The following is a 24,738-nucleotide window of genomic DNA, read 5'->3' on the forward strand; positions in this document are numbered from 1 at the left end:
AAATCCCTTGACAAACATTTATACTGGAGGTGATGATAAACAAACAGGACCTAATACCTAGCACAATACTTTTATAGGACTTGTTTTATTAACAGCTTTGTATTTTTGCTCTGCCTGTCAGGAGAATCCTTTATCCCCAAACTTCTCATTGTAGATCTACTGTAAAATGTAGCTCTCTTTTTAATCAGAGTATGGGGAATGGAGACATATATCCAAAAGCATTAGCAGGTAATACTCAACATCTCTGAAGGCACATTTATTGAACACTTCAATTTGACTGTGAACTCATACTTAAATGGCTATCTTTGTTTTGTTGTTGATGTATCATGATATTATTCTCACACACTGATGCAGGTTTATTCATTGTCTGCCAAGAGCAGTATATTGTAGTCCTTTCACATGGGGAGTAAAGGCAATTTTTTTCTAGTTATAACTCTCAGATAAACCAAAAGACAATGTATTATTTAGGAACGTAGTGCAACCAATTCTGCTCTCAGAATTCAGCTGATAACGCTGTAACAGACTGTGCATATGTCTCTGTGCTCAGAAATGTTATGTTACTGTGCCAGACAACTGGGAACATTTAAATAGGACCTGATTTTCAGAAAGCGAACACTCAACACTTCCTGAAACTCAGAGTTTCAGGTATCTAAAAAAGGAGGCAGATAAAATAAATAAGACATTTTTGGAAATGTATGCCTCATTCTTTTAAAACAAATTTAAAAAATGTTCAGACTTTGCCAAGAATTTTAAGACTCATTTTGAAGACTACTCTGTATGGGTAAATATACTAGTAAAATAATGAGAATGATCAGTATGTATTTCTTTTAAAACTGTATTTTGACATACAGACACATGTAGATATAAATTCTGCCATTAGCAGGTCAGATTTCCAAGGCTTTAAGAACCTTTCCTAGATTCAAGCTATAGTTTAAGTAGGAGCATATGTTTCAATATAACTCTTTTGTTAAATGAAGGGACCTACAACTGTGAACCTTAATAAAACTGGGTGAACTCCTGGGATCCATTTAAGCTTCTTTTTACAAAAGCTCTCAGCACAGCTGGCCTCTGCAACCTTGTAAGATAGTTGAGTGATATTGCTGCATTAAATGGGAGATGGAAATGGCGCCTTTTTCAGTAGCACATGGTTAGTTTTGATAATGTATCTTACAACATGTTTAGGCAACAATTTGCAAGTGTTGTATAAGCCATACGTATTCCTGGAATAAATCAGCTGGTAGTTATCTCTGAGGACACATCTTCATCTTTTCTCTAAAAATAGTGTGACAGATTATATTTACATTAAGTTGAATTTTAACTGAAAAAAAAGAAAAGCAGATCTGATGCTATTGCTGTGAGGAAAGGTGGAAGATTATGGAAATTGCAGTTATTAGGGAAACAAAGATTGATTTTTCAGAAGACCATTACTACCATTATTTAAAAATTGTCATTGTTATGTTCCCTTACAGTCTGTTGATATACAAGGAGTCTTGGTCACTGTTATGAGAATTTCACAATGTAAATTACGGAGAGTGCAATAAATCATTGAAATATGGTATAATATGAAGACAATAATATAAAATAAGAAGGCTGTACAGATACTGTCTTTTACCTTGACTAACACTGTAATGCATTATGGTAGAGCAAATGGTAAATATATTAGTGTTAGTTATTTGTAATTTATGTTATTTTTACATATCTTCAACTTAATGGATGATAGACTTATTTATGTTTTAAAACCAAAATGTGGATAAGTTCATCTGTAATGTACAAAATTACGCACTTATCTCTAGGATAAGATTGACTTGATCAACCTTGAGGAGTTAAGAGCTGCATCTCCTGAACTACTGATAGGAACTGTAGCCTATTCCACATAACTAGAGTGAGCACAAATTAACGTGTATGTGAATAAGATTCAATTCATCCAAATAGTCTCAGAAATCACATGTTTCTCTTTATTATATTCTAAATGCCTCCTGTTCAATTAAATACGCTACCTGCTAGATAATCATTTTATGATGAAATGGTTAATTGGCAAAAAAGCACACTCAGCTTTAGGCTATTATTTGCTGATTCACTGTATTTTTGACTGTTACTGTCTCCTGAGAAGGTTACCTATACAGCAACTCATAGGTTACGTAGGGAAATCCAGTGTAGTCACAGTGACCTTAAAGCAGGCATTCACATGTTTTTCATTGACTGTAAGTACTTAATTTTGATAATGGGAATAACTTTATTTCTAGTTGTTTAGATTAACTGATCTAGCGCTGTGCTTTGGATTTGAGCGATATTGGTAAATCTGGTTCCCTAAAGCACTGGGGAATCACCCAGAAGTGGTCAAACTGCCCTGCCATGGTGCCTGGTATTAAGTTCACATCAATTGAACAATTAAGGGCTAGTGTAAGACCAGTCTTCCTCTTCTGTACTTACAGAAATAGTTGCAGCATTTCACTGGCTTCATCCCTTTTTTTTCTGTAATTGATGATATACCAACCCATTCCAATGAGTCTCTTCACAGACAGTCGTATAATTTTTGTACTCATAATACAGTTTCCCTTGGCTTTGTGAGCTGAACCCTCCGAACTAGCATGAAAAATACAATCTCTTCCAATTTTATAAAAAAAAAATGTGGGGGTAGATGCAGCTCACAACTGCCATTCAGGCACAGCTGCAAGCATACTGGGGGCAGTACACCAGGCAAAGTGGTGTAATTTGGAGCAGCCCCATAACTCTCTCAGCAAACCCAGGTCTGCTAGAATCCATACAAGTATCAACTGGCATGAATTACCACCACCTTTAAATAATTACTTAGCAAAATTACTTAATACTAAAATGACAAATGCTGATAGCTAAGGACAAAATTCCATACTGAGGTGTAATAAATTATAAAGACAGTTAAATATATTCACTAGAAAGAGAAATCAGAGCCTCAAGATACATTTGTAATTAAAGATGTCTATTTAAAGTTTTATCTCAGTTTGGCCACACACTCATAATTTATGAAGCTGTATGTTCTGATGTCAAGAAATTAAGTGGGAATTGTGAACCTAATAGCTTTGTAGTAAGAAAATCTATATCCCAGTTATAAAAACAAATTATTTGATTGGTAAATCTGCCTGGCAGATCTGCTGGGATTCAGAGGAGATCCCCAAAGAGATGAGCATTTCAGACCAAAAATCACTGTCTGCTTTCAATGTCTTTGGTAAAATCTGTTTGTTGTACAAGTGGGTAAAGAAAGAAGCACATGCTTGCATTGAACAGTATAAAAAGTTAGTATGAGAGTCAGCCTCCTCACTTATGGTCTTGTGGGCCTTCCCACCTCTGGGTACTACTAAGGGGCAGAAGAAATGCCATTGCATCCAATTAAATTGCTTGTGTTAGTGAAAGCACTTGACAATGTTCATTTAAAAACTACCTAGAGGGCTAGACTGGGACAGCCGTCTAGTGACCTAAGTCCTTAGCCTAGACATATGACTACTACCCACCTCCTTTTTCCCTTACTGTATTCTCAAAATTATTCCTTAATCTCCTATTATAGTAATCCAAACTGATTTGGTGCACAAGATCTAATAAGAATATTCCTTCTCACCCACATTTCTGTTGCCATATAGAGCAACTCTATTGCTGACTGACAGTGAAAAAGTGGCAAATCTCAGAAAGTTGGCTGATAGTGGCAAAGTGTATCCACAATTTGATTGACATTATGGGTCATAAGAGAGTTGTTATGAAAAAGAGTCAAACTGTTACAGAAATAGAAAGCCCCCACATTGCATATGGATGCCTGCATTTTATGTTTATACAGTACATTTGACCACTAGTCCTTATTTTGTCTGTAAGCTTTTATCTATGCTCTTTGTTAAAGCTCCAATTTAGTTATCTTCTGCTGGTATTTTATAGCAACAGTCTGACACGAAAGCTTGTTAATCAGACATAATTTTGTAAACAAGGAAAGCATATGCTACATATAGAATAAGTGATAAGGAATTGTGAATTACAAGCCTATCTCGATACTGAGGTTTTCTTTGGTGACCTTACAAACCATGGCAGTGAGTTCTAAATGGATTATGAAGTAACCAGAACTCGGCAATAATATTACACTCTTATTGTTGAAAGTGGGGTTTTGGAAAGCACACTTGGCAGACACTACATTTAAATTAGATACTCTTTATTCCAGCTTCCTATTTCCCTCTCTTTTCTCATTTAACCTCCCTTGTCATTCATTGCTGTCTGTGAATACAAGTAACTATGAAGTAATTTAAAAAATAATATAGTGAAGGAACATATATAAAACAATGAGTAATAAATTAATGGCTGAATGATGCACCAATGCAGGTAGATTTTCTCGTGTATTCACATTATAATTAGAAATATATTACTTATGACATGTTTGTGTAATAAATACACGTTTTTAGATGAGGGCAAAATATGCCTTTATAGCTCTTTTTTCAACAGTAAGGAGGACACGGCTAACGTTTATTCACAGTGTTTAAAAGGAACAGTAGTGAAACAAACTCTTAGGCAATAAGGATGGGTCTGACCTAGGTCCAAACCCATAACGAACTTGGGAAGAAACTGTTCCTTGTGCTCTGGAGCGTCTATCAGGTACCCAAATACTTCTTTTGTGCTTGTAAAACTCTACTAAAAAGCATATAAGTAAACCTTAGAAAGCTATAGGAATATAGTGATCCATAGTGATTGCATTCTATTTTGATGGTTAATGTTGTAAAGAGAGTACTAACCTGATCTGAAGCCACGTAAGCATTGGTGTTGTGCCCCCACCAAATACCCAGACTGTGAAAAACACAATAAGCAGTGCTGTTGTAAACATCATTTGTTTGGGTTGGGATTCTGTGTCTCGAATAGCCAATGCAAATGCTACTGCACCACGTAAACCTAAAAAAAAAAAAAAAAAAAAAAAAAAGACAAGAATTATGAACTTAATGTGATGGAGAAACAGAACCTTACTCTTTTCAGCCAAAACCCAATTCCAAGGGCAGAGGGAATTTTCAGACCACGACCATGCTATTATAAAATGCTGAATTGTGCTAACTGAAAGGATGGTGTTTCATGCAATGTAAGCAACTTTGCAAAAGTGGACAATGAAGCTACTCTTATATTCACATAATAATCACACATTTGTTTTACATTCACTGAATTCTTTCTCTTGAATAATTGCAAATTAAACAGTAATCTGGACTTTATGCATGTTAAAAAAGAAATCTATTCCCTCTGTTGTTTTACTGACTTCACTGGGACTACTCATGAAATCAGGTGCAAGTGAGAAAGAGGGTTGGCATTAAAATCTGTACCCAAATAGGCTACCCATTTATTGCTTGCAAAAATAGAAAATTTCTTTCAAATCTTTCAATGTGCTAAGAACAGTCAGAAAAATTATGAATTAAAAACAATGAATAGTTTTTAAAAGATGATTTTAAGTATCTAAAAAGGAGATGCAGAATAAATGTAGATTTTTAGCTCTTACTGTACTTGAAATATTATAATAGTTGTAAAATTATACACCTACAGAGACTAAATAAACAAAAACTTACAAACGTGGAGAAAACAGCTAACAGTGAGTTTAAAAAAAAGCACCATAGGTAGTAATAAGCTAACTAAATAGGTCCTTACAGAGTGACACATTTAAAAAAAAAAGGGGGAAAAAAAGCCCACTAATGCTTCCAGCCCTCAGGATGCATAATATGAATAATAATCTATATTTTCCAATGCTTTTTATTTATCTGTTTAAATTTACTTTATTGTTTTCAGAAAAAAATTCCAGAAAATTAGTGTGGAGAGCAAGGCTATTGCATGTACACAGTACACACTGAATCCAAAAAGTACTTTGCAAGTATTGAGATTAAACCTAATAATCAAACCTCTTGTAAGGCACTGATGGTATAGGCAGAATCATTTAATCAACTGCTAAATGCAGCTATTTTTGTAATAGAACTCTAAAGTTCTTTAAGATTACATAGCTAGAATGTGAATTATTTGGTATAGAAGGTGGACAGTTTATCCAGAGAACACCACAAAGCCATTTCTGCAAGGATGTACCAGACTGTAGTTACACTAGCTGAAAATGGTCAGTGGCAGCAGGTTTAAAATCTCTGCTTTTATGAAAATAACACTGCAGTCAACAAGTGGGCTTGTCCTTGACTTTGCTTTTATGTAAAAGACATCTCTAAGGATGCACACGCTCTACTATTTTCTTATGGGAAAAAAATATCAGCTCATGTTAAACATGTATTTGAGGAGGGAATGAACCACTATTGAAATGGTCTTTTTCCAGTCGTTATAGTGGTAATCTAGATGACCAGCCCAGATTAAATGCTTAAATTATTGGTGGCTACATTCTGGTGGAAAACAATGCTGCCTTCCACAACTGCATCACAATGGTATGTGCAATATTAAATCTAGAACATCTCTTTTGGTAAGAGGGAATATTAAAAAAAAATTTGTTAATTAATATGTCATTAAGACTCTCTACTTCTTGAGTGCTGGACTGGATATTTCATCAGTTTAGAGAAATAGCGAGTGCCTTCACTGCATTTTTCACTTATGAAAAGGCTCAACATGGTCTATAAGAGCTAATTAATTTTCAACTAAAAACATGTCTAAAGTAAAATAAATAATCAACCAAAGCATTTGCTTCCAACTTAAAGCAGTGGGAAGCAGATGACTATAACCTAAAAGGTAAAGACTCAGTGAAAAGCAAGGAACACTATTTTATATATATCAAAATACATTCCAGGTAACAACGCAAATGAAGGAACGGAATTTTAACAACCTCAGAAGATGGTAGGATACTGAAATAGACTGAAGATAAAGAAGGTTAGGTTTTCTCTAACACCTCAGGGAAAAGTACTAACAAAGCACAATGGAATGATTGGCTCCAATGGACATTGGTACCTCAGCTACACCTGGAGAGAGTGGCGCAGTAGAAAGAAAACGCTCTGATGAACCACTGGCAGAGATTCTCTTCCCTCAGCTTTCAGAGATGCTGCACTGCCAGCAGCTCCACAATCTGTGCTGTGATCCATTGATCCTCTGAGCTCTATCACAGATTTCCTACCCGATTTTTCTGCTAGCAATGCCAGCCATTAGGGATTCATATTTATGAGATATTATTTAATGTGTCAGGGCCTCCAAAGAAAACCACCTCCAGGATTAAGCTTCAGAGTCCCACAGGATAGGAAAGGTGTGTCCTATTGGGCTGTTATCCATCCTTTGCTCACACTCCCCAAACACGCATCACTGAACCCATCCCTCTGAAGAGCCTTTGAGGGCAGTAGTGTTTGTGGGTAGTGTAGAGAGAATCTGCTAGGAAAGGAGACTTTCTGCATGTAGATCTGGTGTTTTGGTTTCAACTGTAGTTCTCTGCTCTTTTCTTCCTTGCTTTCTTTTCTCTTTAGCTGATTTATTTTCATATCTATCTTGGAGAAATTCACTTTGACACTTCCCACCACCATGTATTTATAAGTGTGCAGGTGTAAATGCCTGCACAACAGCTACCTGTACACAGGCATTCTTTTTCATTTTTCTTCTGCATTTGTGTTCCACCCTTTCAGACTTCACTGCTGCTGTAATGTCTTATATTAACAGCAACCACCCCTGTAGCACTGTGTCCTACAAGCCTCTCTCTTGCTGATTTATATGCTGTAGAGAAGAGGAAAGCGCAGTAAAAAGTAAATAGAGATATTGGAAAAAGAGTGGAAGGTGCAGTACTGTACCTGTGAAATAGTCCCCTCCTGGTCATGTGGCAGCGATGCCCAAATATCGAATGTTATTCCCATTAATAAGTCCATCTGGATCCATTTAGTTTCCTTCTCTTTTAATTTTATTACCAATTAAAGGCATCACAGCAGGGTCTGAACTGAAATGAGGCATTTTTCATGCAGCATAGACCACTAGTGTATAGTAATACCTCCCTTACAATTTAAGACTTCAAAATATTTCTTTTTCACATGAGCAGAGGCTGCTGGCCTGCTCATTTAACTGATGTTGAACTTAATTTGAGAAGCTCAGGCTTAATTATACAAGGACTAATCTAGTTTTGTTTTACAATGGAATATTATCGGGAGTCATGATTAAACATAGTTGTAAAAGTGAATCCACTCTCCATAATGTGGTGTTAGAGGAGTGGCAGAAGCAGATGAAGAATGTAATAAATCAAAATGCTACATAATCCACTTCCAAGCCTAACTCTTCCACCGTTTCTCAAATGTATTAATACTCACCAAAAAGTAGAACTTAATGACTTCAGTAGAATTCTTTGCAGAGTAAGGTATACTGAAATGCTAATCAACAATGTACTTGCCTGACCTTAATTGATTTTTTCAGACTTTGATATTCATGGTGATTATGGCAGTAAAACTCAGTAAAGCAAGCAGTAAATGTTTGGTGCGTTTGGTAATGATAAGATGGAAAACAAAACTTGCCCCAAATTCATTGTTTTCTACATCTGAGTGTGTGATGCTGTGGTGAGTGAAGCCCAGTTTTCCCCATGATTGACTAGAACCTGATGCTATACCAGAATATTGCTGCTGATCTTGTGTAGGCAATAAGCATCTTCCTCCAAACTCAATTTCAATGCCCTGTTTACTCATATCAGAAATGTCTCTCTCTTCTGGCAGTCATTGTCTTCTCTGTTTATCACTATATACAGTATGATCAGTTTATAGTAAATGAGAATGTTATTGGTAACTAAGCACAAATCTTACTGCATATTAAAAAGTACAATTACACAGAAAAGCCACATATTGTAAGTGTTCTGTGAAGTGTGAAGCTGCTGGCAGTGTGAGAGGCAGTCAGTCCTTATTGCTCTACTTGCAGATGATGCCATTTACTTTTCTATAATGTTGTGAAGACGTTTTTCTCTACAAAATACAGTGTTTCTTTGAAAACAGTTAAAAATTACTTTTCTGAGTATTTTAACATTTACATTTTAGAAGTTTTCAATACTACTATTTTCAGTTCTCAGCTGCCAGATTGTACTGGAAAGCTAATGTGTGAGTTCTCACATTCACTTGTTGGCTGCAGGCTACTTTTTGCTCCTAGTTCTGTGGAGAATGAAATTTGACTGGAGAAAATGGGGACAGAAAAGTTGGAGAATAAGATCTATTTTAGAAGATTTTTAATTCTGTACTTTATCCGATGAAAAATAAAAGCAAAAACAGAGCCCGGAAACTAGATAACTAATGATATGAAGCTATTTTTCATGCTGTTGTCTCGTTGGCCACCTGCTAGCTTTACTAGAGTGATCTGCATATATATCTTACATGGCTAACAACTGTAGGTGAGCAGGCAGTCTGAAAGCCAGTTCCTAATGGATGTATGTCATCATCTCTTACTACAATCTAGCTGGTATTAGCTGACATTTTCAGTGGCAGCTTTTAGCAGAAGGATTGAATGGATATAGAAATGAACTACTGTGTTGCTCTCTAGAGACATGGAATTATATAGGCATAAATGAGGCACCCTGATGTGGAGTACTCCTGATGAGGAAGCTTGAAATGTGGTACATTGTATTTTACTTGTTATTTGGCTAAATAGATCAGTGTACATTAAAGCTGTCAATCAAGAACTTTTATCCATTAAAATTTGGAATAGTTTTTTTGTACAAAAAGCAGGAAAATGAAGAAAAAAAAAGTGCTGACTTTCCAATTTTAGAAAATTATTTCATAAATGGCATCGGGGGACCTGTATTTCTCTCTTTTACTGAACAAATATTCTTAGCTTATAAGCGAGTTTTTCCTAACTAGCATCAGAAAAGTCAAGTGGAGGTATTTCTAGCTTGTGCAAGTCCAAAAATAGAGAATCCAGCTGAGATTTTTAACAGTCCAGGGGATGATGCACAAATCAGAGTAGAACATGGCTCCCTCTTCTGGAATTTTTTTTTTTTTTTTAATTCTACAATGTTAACCAGAGTTTAAAAACAACAAAATCTGAATTTAGAAAATAAAGTACTCAAATATCAGTCTGGAATACATACAAAAAGTTCTGTAGAATTAAAGTCTCCTAGTCTCAACTGGTAAAACGGTTCCTGAAGTTCAAGGAATTGCCAAAGACTGTATCTGATTTGAGTATCAGTACTAACACCTGCAAAGTTGGACATTTATTTGCCGGTATATAAGCATACTGTCAGGTATACTACAGGTGCCTTTAAAACAACACAACATAAACCTATGGTATTGCCAAACTGTCATGGAAGTGTAGACAGATGAGGGACAATGGGTTGAAAGACTGGCTTCCTGGGTGGTAGGTTTCCAAAAAGTTAATTTAAATAGGTCCAGAGCACAGTGAAGCTGAAGAGAATACATCCATTTGCTTCAGTAGCTTTGAAGGGACTATCTTGAGTTTTAAGATAATGACTTCTTTGTGATAGATGTGGCTTTTTCTAGTGATAGTTGGCTGTCTTTGTCAGTTGTTAAATGTGGACAGGAAAAATACCAAAATAGCACTTACCTGAAAACATCATCATGTGCTGAAAGTTCCTGGGAATCTTTTGTTTTCGACCCAAATTCAAAAGGAAAGAAAGTGGGTATATGTTGCAAGCTCTTGCTACAAAAACTGCCACCTAAAATGTAAGATGTTGAGGAAAACGGTGGAGGAACTACCGACAAAACCAGAGTTAACTTAAACCCAGTATTTCTCCAAAGTTATTTTAAAAGTGTAATTAAAATGAATATGAGATTATCTTCCTTCATATTTTACATGTCAGATCCTTCTGGTTCCAATTTCATTATAAAACTGTGCAATGGCAGAGATTGTCTTCCCCAGACATCCTGGTTTTATATTCATCATTATATATCCCACTTCAGTCACTCTACTTTTACTCATCACATTTGTATCACATGTGACTTCATCTTCAGTCCTTCGGTAAAATGCCTGTTATCAATTGCAGAGATGGCATTATCTCCTTGAGAAGCAATTTGCAAAGAATAAATGTGCTTTTGGACACGATTACTTTCTTATTTCCTGACAATTCATATTGTCTATATCCAGCACACTTGCTTTTTTTATTTTTCCTGTTTCTTTGGAGATTTTTCAAAAGGAATTCTTTATTACTCCTCTGTGGAACAATCACAAAAGTTGCCTTAATTAGAAACATGAGGCTATTTCAGATTTAAAACAAAGACCATCAGAGCTCCTTATACGTGCTTTTAGCAGGTTCCATCCTCCCGTCTTGTGCCTCTTAGGGCTCAATTATGGCACTCTTAGTCTGAAACATGCTGTGGACTGTAGAATAGATGAAGTACGTGAGTGGCAAGGTGTGTATGTATCTCATCTGTTGGGCCAAGAGCTGCTTAAACCTCCTATGGACTTGGGAGAACATGCATTAGCAGGTGTTGCTTCACATGCCCTGTCCTCAGCTGTCCAGTGCAACCCTGTTGCAGTCTGTTGGCTCTTAGTGAGAGGAAATGATAGAGCCAGGTCCCTGCAGTGCTCTGCCGCACAGTCCCCATCTGGGGTGCTGAGTGCTGCTCTCGTGTTCAATTGTCTTCCCATGCTAGGAGTGCAGGACACAGTATTGCACTTGCCTGGTGGTGGTGGTGGGGTGCAATAGGCTCTGGGGGTCCTCTCTGCCATTTAACCCAACCTGTTGCCAAGGGAGCTGTGATGCAGTTCTTATTTATTCATTTGGAAATTACATATAAAAATTACTGCAAGTAAACAGTATGATCCCAACTTTCAAAGCTATTACAGTTCATCAAAAAGTTATAAGCAAAGGGCTGCTGCTCTGAGCCAAAAAAATAATTCTGTAAATCGTCAGTGTGAAAAGAATCAATACGGCTGTACAAGCAAGCAACAGATTTGTTGAGAAACCGTGGCAGAATTAAAGACACAGTCTCTTAGGCACGTGATGGTTAAATAAATCCATGTACACTAGAGATATCAAATACAAAGAAGGAAAGATTTGAGCAATGCAGAACTGTTTTCTTTTTAAGGACTTAATATAATTTCAGTAGCTTTGGGCAAGTTCTGCTTATGGCACGTATCTGTCTGGAGGCAGCTCTACGGTTTGTCGATCTGCACTGGTTCTGGACAGGCAAAAAGATTTTGTGTGCCTGCACCTGTCCCCACAGATATGTCCCAATGCACATCCCAATTTCCCTCCCCACTTGTAAACCAGTGGCAAAAGTTCCCCAGCTGGTTTAAAGCTATTTGCCTCGCAGCAGATCTGCAAAACAGTGACTGTCTAAAGACCATGAGCTTACGTGTGTTGAGCCAGCTATTAAGATATATGTAATACATATGACTGACTCTGGACTTGACAAAAAATTGATTTTTAGTATTTAAGGAACTGATGGTTTGCTTGTTGACTTTTTTTCCCCACATGGAGCACACATTCTTTATATTTTTATATATATATATAAATATTTACATACGTGTACATAGATATATACTTCTTTAAAGCAAAGGATACAAATGCACCAAATATAAAAAGAGGATTGAAGAGATGATTTTGAAATGTGAATAGCGCGAGTCCCATGTAACAGAAGATGACGTTCTCAGCCAAAAAATTCATGAACTCGAACAACTTAAGAGAGAAAGAACATAATTATGACTCATGTCTGTAACTACTGTTTATCACCAGGTTCCCTTGGAATACAGAACTATTTAGATGAAAGGAACAGAAATTGCACCTATTTCAAGGGTGGATTTTAAAACCATCTAATTTGCTATACAGTACACGTGGTGTCTTTTAGCTTTAAAAATCATAGTTGCTTGCATGTTTTTCTCTGATTTGCGTATGAAAGCTTGACATAGACAACTGATAAAATACATAAACAGCAAGTAAGTTATACAAGCTTCAATGTAAACTGCAAGGAAGCTGGGGGAATTTAACTTCACTCATGTTTACACAGGTGAGCCTGGGAAATGGCTCCTGATTACACAAGTGGCTATGCATAGTACACTACTGGGTATGGGTACACTACTGCCAAGAGAGGAAAAAAAAAAAAGTCCCTAAACGGACTTTTAAGAACCTGTGCCTTTAAAATACAACACAATCTTTTTTATTACCATGAATATTATCCTGCAGATGAAAACTTTTATTGCACTGTATGGACATCAATATCAGTTACTCATTTCAAACCAAACTACTTAAGATAACATTTTAAAGTATTGTAAAATAAGCCTAAAATACATGATTATGGTAGGATTTCTTCTGTGAAAAAACAAGCAAAGCCAAAATTCATTTGCCTTGAGGGGATGTTCTTGATTGTGTTTGCAGCTGATTATATAAAAACTAATAAAATAATTTTTCATATTTATCCATACCTGGAAAAAAATCAATGATTGCTGCCAAATAAGTACAGAGGAGAGCAAAAGAGGTCTTTTCACTTCTGAAGTCACTTTTGGGCTCAGGAGACTATGCTAACAAATCCTGATGCAGAATTAGGGCCAAAGTTTGTCAGTCTGTCTACAGCCAGACATACATCACTATCCTGAATGTTACTATGGAGGTATTTTATTCATCCTCAATGGGCTTATGTATTTTTTGTAAAATGGTTGTGCTTCTAAAAATAAATATCCAATAACAGTCACTAATATCTAACAAAGGAAAAATGAGAGCTGTCAGAATCATTATTTAAAACAAATTTCAGAAGCAAAATGGCATAAAACGCAGTAGTATATGGCAAGATACTTCAGACCCCATGGCAGCACCATCAATTATCCCAAGCACACATTCCATAGCCCTCATTTTGTGATGCATTGCTGAACAGCATGAAAACAAACACAAGAAATATTTGCAAGTTATGAGGCTTAAATTACTTCAATTAAATTTAAATGAGAAAAAACAGTTGTCAAAAAACCTGAAATATGGGATCTTGTGACCCATTGAAATTATTATGATAAATCTTTGCATTTCCATTTTGGGAGCAAACATGATCCCACTTCTTTGTGGGAATGTCATCTGACACATTTTTCTAATGCTTTAAACAATGTATCACAAGTGTCATGACAGGTTCTACATATATATATAAAATATATATTTGTGTATATATAAAAATCTTTTGAGGGAAGGGTACTGCTATGAGGAGCCACAACTTCACACTTTAGTTGTTCGGATGAGATAAAGGTGCTCCAGAGGTTTTAAAGCTGAATGATTATTTCACTCTCCATTTACAAAATCTCATTCAAGACTTAAAGAAATGTAAAGCTACTATTGATGCATTTTAGAAACATAGTTTCTGAAACTAAAGTTTCTTTCTTGTATTTTCCAAACTTTTTGTTGACATACATTTTTTGAAGGAAAACAGATTTTGCTATATCATTGCTTTTGCTGTATATTCTTTCTCAATAATCTTCAACAGTAAATAAAAAAAAATTAAAAAATATCAACTTCAGAACTAATTATTGTCATAAAAGAAGTAATATCTGAATGCCTTTGCCTGGAACACGACACTTGTAAATATAACATGAAACTTATCCACCCTCCTCCAGACTTCATTTTTATTCCTGTATTCAGCATAGTGTGTTATTCAATGTTTATTCAGCTTCTGTGTTTTGTTCAACAGTAATACAGAGCCCATGGAGATACTCCATTAAGGACTTAACTGTCAGCACTGGGCAGCATAAATCGCATCAGAACAAAAAAATTTATTCTAAAGAGACCTTCTGAAAACCATGTTGAGAAACAGCTTACATAGAAGCATTTTCCCAAATTGTCATGATTTTCACTCAGATGTTTCTGTCACCATTTTAAAGATGAGACATGAAGACCTTTTGATGAGAAGCAGAAGAATAGGAGGTTTTAATCTGGAATTTATAATTTCCTGGGACACCCAAGCAGTTCCAAGAGGAGTTGCACCATACACATTAGCCTCTGAAAAACATCCTTCTTTGAGTGGCCATAAGCCAGGTCCATGCTATGGTCCATGGTCTGCTTAAATGCCACTCAAAAATATCCGTTATTTTGAATATATGTACTTGCAACTGGGATTACTTGGGGGGGGGGGGGGGGGGGGAGAGAAAAAAAGTTAGGATTAGAATCCTACATACTGAGTCCTTGGAAGTATTTTGTCTATAACCATAAATTCCCTACCCTTGCCTCCCAGACAGACAACTGACCTCTTTCTACTCTAAATGAAATTGGCATTAAATTGCTCATATGCTGCCATTAGTTCCCCCAAGGCTACCAGAAAATTATGCTAGAAACCATTTTAATATACACATAGTAATAAGAGATTTTTTCTGTATAAAACTAAAACCCCTCATTTGTAATGTGCCATTTCTACTTCTCCACAAAGTCTATAAATCTGCTTATAGCTTTAGAGTAAGAGTTGTAATAAATCACCAGTGTCAACACATTGCAGAGTAGAGTATTAATTACAAAAACACCGGTTCAGAACCAATCTGGGCACTTGGTTTAGGTGTTTAGCTCAGTGAGTTACTGAAACTGGTATTTGCTTTGCTTTGGTTATTTTCTCTGTAAAAAGTGGATATTACAAAAGGTTTATATTAAAAAGTCTGTTAAAGTTGACATAATACTTAGGTATTTAAAAACACATCATTCACCAAATATGCTTGGTGGATCTATTGCTTTCAGCCATTGTAAGTACTAAGAGGGCTGTGCAAAAAATCAGTTTTAAGCTAGGACGTTTTTCTGGAAAGTACCACTTGCAGTTCAGCTCTCACTGGCAGAGGAAGGAATCAATCCAGGTTATCTACAACTTGAGCCTTGCTGTAAACACTAAGTTTATCTTATACCGATGTTTTATTTTAACTCAAGTGAAAAATTTTATATGATATAAAAACTGTATTAGTTTTATCTTTTAAGCGAGATAATGAAAGCGCTTTCTTTTTTCTTCTCCTTCCTTCCCTCCACCCCCACAGTTAAGTTCAAGCTAGTTAGAGAAACAAGCTATGCCAAAATGGGTTTTGCAACTTGATCCATTTTATAGAACTACTTAAATTTTCACTGAGTGTTAGAGAGATTATCTAGGTAAGTAGTTAGTGCACCTGGAAGATGGGACACACTAAGTTCCAATCTCAGCTGCAATAAAAATAGAATTCTTTAAAGAAGCATCAAAAGGAGATAATGAACATATTCTTTGCACAGTTCCCTTTGGTTGGGGAGATGGAAAATGTAAGATTTCTCAAATCCTAATATTTTAACCAGCATTTTTGATCTCAAGGGAATAAGGTTAGTATGAGAGTACTGGGTAAGAGCAGAATTACAAACAGCATTCTTTCATCTTGAGGGAATAATGTTAGTATGGAGGTATTGGGTAAAAGCTGAATTACGTCCACAACTTATTTCCACCCAAACTCAGTGAATTTTACTCACTGATGGCAATATTACAATCTTTCACTTAATACCTGCTGAAGGAATGTCATCCACCTCTTGCAGGTACCTGCAAGCCTTCTCCAGTTGCATTGATTTTGCTAGCAACATGGAGGAATGCCATCTGTCTAGGCGTTACATCTTACAGAGATATATTCTTGCATGGCATCAAAATAGGGAGAGTTTCGATAGTCCAACAGCAGCTAGGAAACTAGGATGTAAAATTGATTATGCTTTTTAAGAGAGATTTGAAGGTGACAGAGAGCTATTAAAATCCCAAGCAGTCAATGTTAAATGATGGTTATCAAATTTGTTATATTTGAATAATGCTATCTAATTGGAACACAGCTATCAAAAATGTTCCATGAAGTCAAGGATATTGATAAATCAATAGTTGATGAAAATTGCTTTTCCCTAACTATTTTGAATTAAAAAGTGAGAATTCAGACTACCATAATTTTTCTGAGATTGTAGAAGCCTTTATTATAGCCTAATTACTTTATTTAATCTTTCTTTTTTCATTAGAGGTTTCAAAATCAGAAAAAGGAGGTTTGAATTTGAAGCTCCTGCCTGAAATCCTTTATACAGGTATAATGAATCTTCACAGCATAGCGATATAATGCTCATTTCTAGAATAACATGCGTAGATGAAAGAATCAGCAAAAGTAACTCAAATTCATGACGGAATATAAACTTGTTTATGGCACTAATTTTGATATCCAAGCATATTTGACTGTAAATTTACAAACACGCCAGCAGAGAGAGAGATTCTTACAAGATCTTTTATGTCCTGGGGCAAAATTCTGGCCTTTTTTATCAGTAGGCTTTGTTACTGAATTCAGTGAATTTCACCCCAGCAGATTTATGGAAGGCACACAATAACTTTCTATTTCCCTGTAGAGCTGGGAGGTTTAAAAGATTCATAAGGCCTGAGGAAGAACTGGGAAAGTAAAAGGAAAAAGAAATAAGGAAAACAGCAGCACCAATGGAGAGGAAAGGCCAGCAACATTTTGCATTTATACAGTATGGATTATTATTTCTGGCATAATCTACACACCACCGCCAAAGTTCAGCTTTGGGAGAAGCTGGATAAACTACTGGCACAGAATACACTTCTGACTACCAAGAGTAAAGAAAAAATGTTGGTTCCATCACCAAGGCAAATCCTTTCTATTATTAAAAATGTCTTGAACGGCTTTGCTGGACAAAAGAAGTTTAAACCAAAAATGTTGAAAATTAGGCAGCTAAATTAAAACTCTTTTCTGTTCTAAACTACTTGGAGCAATGAAAATCAGAGGGAGAATGACTTAAAAAGTAAAACAGTCAGAAATTCTAAAAAGGTTTGACCTCAGGTGTGAATGGAAGCTTAGTTTGGTTCGTGTTAACAGTGAATCTATCAATATCATTGATTACAGGATTCAAGTTAATCCTTAGAAAGAACTTTGTTATTCAATTTTATCAATTAAATGACAATTAAGTGACTCTGTTTGAAATCTAAGACTCAATATACTGATTTCTTATATGTGTAAGGCATGGAGAGCAGTAGAAACTTGTGGTAGTATAGCCGGATTCAGAGCCTCATGAGAATTTATATGTTGCCTTCAACAGACTTTGGATCTAGCTGTAGAAAAATTAATTATTCTATCATTAGTCTTGCTAAGTTGCCTACGAAAGGGGGTTCCTGCAAACTTTGTTGTTGGTTTTTTTTTTTTTCAAATGTGGATCAGTTTGTAAGAGAGGAAACCTTTTTAGATCACTATCTCCTTTTGCTGCAGCACAACCAACTTCTGTTATACATCAGGCATTAAGTTGTACCTAAAAATAACCCAAGAATCACACCTTAATGGAAGGTGTCGCCAAAATGGAGAGGACGATGCTGTTGCTCCTACAGCTTGTCATCTAAGCTATTATTTGGTTCACAAACTAGAAACAACCATTTTCAAAGTGCTTATTTATCTTAAATTCCTGAACTGAGATGTTGCAGGCACAAAGGAAGGAGGAATCATCAGTACTCTGTTGTATCAAGATAATGTGCTCAGGGATTACTGCAGTTAAAACTCTTTATATTTACTTTAGCAGTACTGTATTATTCTGTATTAAGGAAGGATTCTGTTCAAGATGGGGCATAACAGAATGTAGCTGGAAAATTGTTTGAAAGGACGTAAGGAACTTTTGACTTGTCAGCAATTAATGGTGTTTAGGGATGAATTTGGAAATTTTGGGGAATATTAATGGCTGTTCCATTTGCTGATAGAGGGATGATTATGGTAATGGAGAATGAAGAGGCTATGAACAGCCTGTGCTGTCTAGGATTAAGCCAGTATTCTTATAAAGCTGAAATCAGAGAATAAACTATGTGCAGAAGAAAAAGAATAAAAAAAGCTGAAAAATAATAATAACATCAATAAAACTGAAGTCTAAGTTTATGACCTATTCTGAACAACTTGAAAGAGACTTCCTTGGAAGGCATCTTTCTGGGGCAGTAAATTGCCAGTCAGGTGGAAGCAGGGACATTATGCACTGACAGTTAAGAGCTATACGGAACAATGGTTAAAAAAATAAGCAAAAGAAAGAAACAATTTGTGGCTTTGCCAAAGCCAATTTCAGCTAACAAAGGAACTTAGATGCTTTAAAACATGAATGTTCTCCTTCTGGTCAAAGAAAAATAGTAATGTTATCAATGTAAGCTGGTTGTCTTTAAAATTGCAATGAACGAATACATCTTTTGTGTTTCTGCATTTATGTTAGAGGAACTGCTGCTGATTTTTCAAAAGTAAAACACAAAACCAATCTCATCTTCTTCTTTTCACCCCTCTCAAGTGTTTTTTTTCTGTGACTTGCCATCACAGTCCTAACTTCAAGTGATCAATTCAATTTCTGAGGAGGACAAAGGCAATTTATTCTGTTTCAATTTGCTGAGAGGAAATATTCTCTAATATTAATTCTTGAAGTGAGTTCATAAAAACAATTTCCTTCCTTGCCAGGTTTTGGGTGTTGGAAAAAAATTCAGTTAGACTTTGACATATTAGGAACTAGTAACCAATATGAGGGCCTTTAACCTATCAGGAAGAAAAAAAAAAAAAGGATTCTTATGAAGTCTGTGGTGTCTTTTCTTTGTGCTTTCCAGGAAGAATCAAGACTGCAAAAAATTATCTGATGCTCATGAATACAAGACTTCCATTTCACTGCAAATCCAACATACTACAAGACAAATGCTTGCTCTCTTTGCACCTGTTCTATAGAAATTATATTGCAGCTTCTATTTACCCATATGGATGCTTCCCTTTACAGTCTGTAAAACTACTTCTGTGGAAAAATGCTGTAGAACTCTAAATCAGGAAAGACACTATTTTACCTTAATCCAGAAAACAGTAGCAGGATTTGCATGCGTTTTTCTGATGACATGCTAGTTTGTTTTTATTCAGTGCCTAATCTAAGATAAAAGAGTGTTTACTAAATAACCTTCTGTGCCACAGTTATTTGTTCAGGGTTTTCCCCGTATATAGTGTTTTGTTATAAGTCTGTTTATAGAGGCTGGAGGGGAATGGACAAAAAACCTTAACTCTTTCTAACTTAGGGAGAGCATCCTCTCTCTGAGAACTGTTCTTGTTCTAAGTGGTGTTGAATAGTATGAGATCCTGATGACATTAAGCTCCATTTATTATTCTTAAAGACCTATTACCGATGAGCCAACTTGTAACTACATTACCTTGGCAGAATGCTACCCTATAGTTATATTTGGCAGTATTATTTGCAATTACTCTGCAGATTCTAGTACTAGTTTCTGAAGCAGGATACTGGATTAGTAGGTCCACTGATCTGCTCTTATATGTTTAGGGTGGGAATCTGGGGAATTCTTCTGTTTCGTTTCTACAATCATCTTAAAATAGCTTCCCTGCCTCTTGATGTAGGCTACTATTCAAGAATTGATGATTCATTTGGACAAAAAGATCGAGAAATGTGAATAGCAACTATGTTTTTGTGTGTCACGTTTTTTTCTTAAGTATTACAGTACATGACTTTTCTCATCTAACAGTCCTCTACAGTTAAAGATATAATCTCTAGTGCAGACTGTATGGAGATGAGATAAACAAGACATAGAATGTGAGGGGGATTTGCTTGAACATTAAGTGTGAAACGTCCAGTTTCTTAAATACAGAAAATGTCAGATACTTGCTGGTGGCATACTTTTTGAAAACAGTACAAAGGACCATCTTGTGGATAAAGCACAAGAAAGCTGTCATCAAATACAAGTTAGCTTTGAAGTGGCTGCAACCTTGGTACTTCCACTGTGAGTAAATAATTGCCTGTGGTGAAGGGCTACCTAACACTCTGCACTTGTATCTGTGAAATACATCCAAAAATTGCAGATAAAGGATAACTGGAGAAAATGAACTTAAAGGAAATTATCAGTGCTGTTTATATGTGCCTTTTATATAGCACAGAGTGTATGTGTGCACATATATCTATGTGTCTGCATACACTAATAACACGTGTAAAGGCCAATGGAGACGAATATGTAGTATTAAGCACAAACAGGGCAAAGATTAATAATGTCAAAACTACAAAAGCTACAGCAGTTGGATGTTGTTAGGGTGCAAAGATTGAAAAGTGAAATCTCACCCTCAAAATAAGTGTACACAAACCTGAAGTGAGCCCATGGCTATTTGAATTTAAATGATAGTTTCGTAATTAATTTCAATGGGGCAGGTTTGAATCTGGCTATAATGTGAGTCTGGCCAAAAGCAATAGAATAGAAGCTGTTGGAGAAAGTATTGTAAAGATTTCCAGTGTTTTCAGGTCTACTAAATTGGTAGTGGTGTCCGTGGCGATGTTTTACTAATCCCACAATTGATATCAGTCAAAAAAAAAAAGAAAGAAAGAAAAAAAAAAAGAGATGCACGGTAAAACAAGCAGAAATTAAAAATCCTAAACTAAGATACACCTTCAACTGTACTTAAATCTGAGAGCTCAGGACGCTTTTTATTTTACATAAAATTAAGTATTTGTAGTGAAAAGATACAACTAGTCTTTCTTTAATGTACCTTAAAAATAACTCCTGATAAGAATCTGTAGGAAAGCAGAAGGTGGGTGGACTAGGGAAGTATCATCTGGCACCCCATACAGAGAGATGTTTTTTCAAGTAAAGTATTAGTCACTACATGACTGTGTGCTTCTGAGGATGCTGAATGCCTGTTTGGAACTCTCAAACACTGGGAACTCTTCTCAAGTTCACTGGAGGCAAAGGGTGGTCAACACCCCCCTAAATTAGTGTGGCTGAAGCAGAATTAAAAAGTCAGAAGTTTGAAACAGATGCTCAAACTTGCATGCTATTTTCATTATTGTAGGTGAATGAAAGTAGATAGGTACCAAAACATGTGGAAAGACAGGGTGCTTATTTGAATCATAGTAATGATTTAGATTTGAAAGATTTTGACAAAGGGCTTTTTAGGCCTTAATTATTTCCACAGACAGCACCATGAGAGAGACATGGCTATAGTCAGCTGTTTAGTATTTCTTGCACTGTGCTACCATTTTGTACAAATGTCTCTTTTGAAAGTAGAAAATCCATTAATCATGTAATGGAAACACAGCTGTGCAGTCACTAAAAAGATGGAATGCTGGCAAGTGCTTTAGACTATTACAGTGCCTTATTTACACGTATTTACTTTGTTCTTGCAGCTTATTGTGCGAGAATTTTAGTTTTAGCTACATACTTCTAAAAAGTTTTGACCAAGGCTTTTGTGCAGTTTTTTAGCTGATCTGGAATTTTGCAGATTATATCCCTAGAAAGAGAATTGCAAGGGATCAGCAGTCATGCAAGAATCATATAAGTTAAAAAGGAGGGATATATAAAACATATTTCAGATTGCAAGAATGGATCATTGTCAATAGCAGTTTGGTAATGTCAGATATCACACAGCAGCTCAGATTCCTTATGGCCTCCCATTGCCCCAAGATTCCCTGGGCAGGGTAAAAGCATTGCCGTTTGCAGGGGAAGCAGAGGCCTCAAAACATCAGTAAAACTGCTAGCTCCCAAACCACACAGACTGCTTTGTGACAAAATACTTGATGCTCTATAAAGATCACAATTTAACCTATCTAACCATGCAAGAAATAGCTAGATTTCTTCACCAAACACAATGTGTCCTCATAGTAAGAGCAATAATGAACACATTGACACAGAGGCAAGTGTAAGGCAACACAGGGTTATAACAAAGGAACATATTAATAATACCTTCAACATTAAAAACTATGTAAACCTATGTGCTTAAAAATTTTACTGCATTCCAATTTAGCAGTATAATGTACTATACATAGAAATACAAAACAGATGATGTTTTCCAGAGCTTCATTCCATAATTGGAGAATTTATTAATAAATCCTGTACTAAAATCACCTAAGACAATAATGTGAAGTGTCAGTGTTTCAGACAAAGAAAAAGTTAGATAAAAATATTACGCTTAGGACATAAGTATATTCTAAGAATCTGAGTGTTTTTACTTATATTATCATTATATTAGGAAACTCTTCATTTATAGCATAAGCCAAATCTCATTAAAGTCAAGGGGCTTTGGTTCATGATATGAAACTCTATTAAATTAGATTACCTGTATGAAAAATGAAGAAAGGCTTAAATGAAGAATCCTACTTTTATTTTTTATCTCTGTCACAAATTCTCAGGTGAGAGAGTTGTGACTGACTAGAGGTTTAAGGGAATGTTGTAATTGTCAACTTTTACAAAATGGGAAGTTAAATAAGATATAATTTAAACTAAAGGTAATCATATATACTCTAAGTATGTGATGTTAAACTGTACTCTGCTGTTTCAGCACTACATGCTGATGATGCAAGAATATGTTCATAGCCCAGGATTAGATTGATTTTAGTTTGCTTTTTATCCCTATGCATTCCACAGTTGCAATGATGAAGAAGGTGGCAATGATTAGGGGGGCACTTGATCTGACAGCCTACATACTTAGATGGAATTCTCTTCCTAAAACTAGATGTGCTTTACAGAGCTGGGGTACAAGGCTGGATATTTGCATGGACGTAGACTTAAAAACTAGGGATAAGTGCTAGTTACCCACAGTAAGCAGAAACGATTCAGAGGTCACTCTTCAAACCTCTTGTGAGAAGATTGGGAGAGACACAATAACATGATCTGCATAGTTATATAAACCAGCTTTTTGATTCTGCAGTAGCTTACATAGCCCCATACAGTTTGACTCCACTGCACAGATGAAGACATATGAGAGTCTCATTTGTGATTCAGGGCACCTTTCAAAGAAACTACAGCATGTATCTTAGTTTGGAATTTCATTACATATTTCTCCATATGTCAATGAGATTTTGGCCTATAGGTTTTAATTCCAATTGGTATATGTTAGCTAACTGCTGGCATCTGCTACTCTGCTGTAAAGAGTAAACTATAACCTTAACAATCAAAGAACTTTATTAATATTTAAAGAAAATGTTTAATGTTTAAACAGATTGTAAAAACTTTAACGAAGCATTTGGAAACTAGTTTGCATGTGGCATTATGCTCCTTAGCCTACCAGCATCAAAAATGACAGCATTTTTCAACAAGATGAGCTTCTCTGTAGAAATACTGCTTTCACTACAGTTCCGGGTTTCTTCAGGGTATGAATTATATTTAAGCATGTGTATTTTCCAGTTCCTGTGCTTAAGCAAAATGAAGGAAAGTTGTTTTCCTTTGTTTTTTAAGAGAAGTTCTCCTTTGCATAGGTCCAAACTACTATTTTTATTCGTAGGGGCTGTGAGTGTAAGATACTAGAATATGGTATTCCTTACAAAATGCTGATGACAAAGGGACACGTGCTTGATGAGAACTAACGAGGCCAGAGTAAATCTGCACATTCTCAGTTAAGGAATCACTAAAGCAGGTATGCAAAAAGAGAGGAAAAATGGAGATTAAAGAATGGAGTATATAACTGAATATTCTAACATGATTTCTGTATGTGGACACCCAATATTTTCTGTATTATAGATATGATAGCAGCTAATTTATGATATAAATCATAAATTATGCAGCTAATTACTGATATACCATAGTTATAAAGTCTACTGTTATCAGTTTCCTTGTAGCAATGTTTCCTAGCTGTTTACAATCCATCATGTAGCTCACAGCTAAAAGAGAAGAAACAATTACAGCATTTCCACATAAATTTAAGGGGACCCACACGTAAAGGGACTGCAGATTAACATTCTTTTAGCGTGGCTAAGCGATCAGGAACATCAGTCAGATAACGAGGGATTTTGTTAAGAAATTCAGATTGAAAGACATGGTAGCATAATTCCTTTTGCAGAAATCAAGATTTTCTTGTGTTGTTATGATTCTTCTTGTTAAACCCATGGAGTAAGCAGCTTTAGCTTTCTTTATAACATTATACTATTCTACAGGGTTCTATAAGATCTTATGG

At 35.8% G+C, this 24,738-nt stretch overlaps 1 protein-coding gene across 1 annotated transcript in view; it reads right to left on the reverse strand.

Moving 5' to 3' along the window:
• Nucleotides 1-24,738, reverse strand: part of SLC9A9 (solute carrier family 9 member A9) — a 219,552-nt gene that overhangs the window by 88,346 nt on the left and 106,468 nt on the right. Inside the window, exons 10-12 of the mRNA XM_052804257.1 lie at nt 12,428-12,541; nt 10,465-10,576; nt 4,740-4,893 (exon numbers count right to left, since the gene is read on the reverse strand). Of these exons, the coding sequence (XP_052660217.1) occupies nt 4,740-4,893; nt 10,465-10,576; nt 12,428-12,541 (380 nt within the window). The remainder of the gene's footprint in view (nt 1-4,739; nt 4,894-10,464; nt 10,577-12,427; nt 12,542-24,738) is intronic.

The sequence above is a fragment of the Harpia harpyja genome, chromosome 12 (genome assembly GCF_026419915.1).
Source record: "Harpia harpyja isolate bHarHar1 chromosome 12, bHarHar1 primary haplotype, whole genome shotgun sequence".
Taxonomy (NCBI): domain Eukaryota; kingdom Metazoa; phylum Chordata; class Aves; order Accipitriformes; family Accipitridae; genus Harpia; species Harpia harpyja.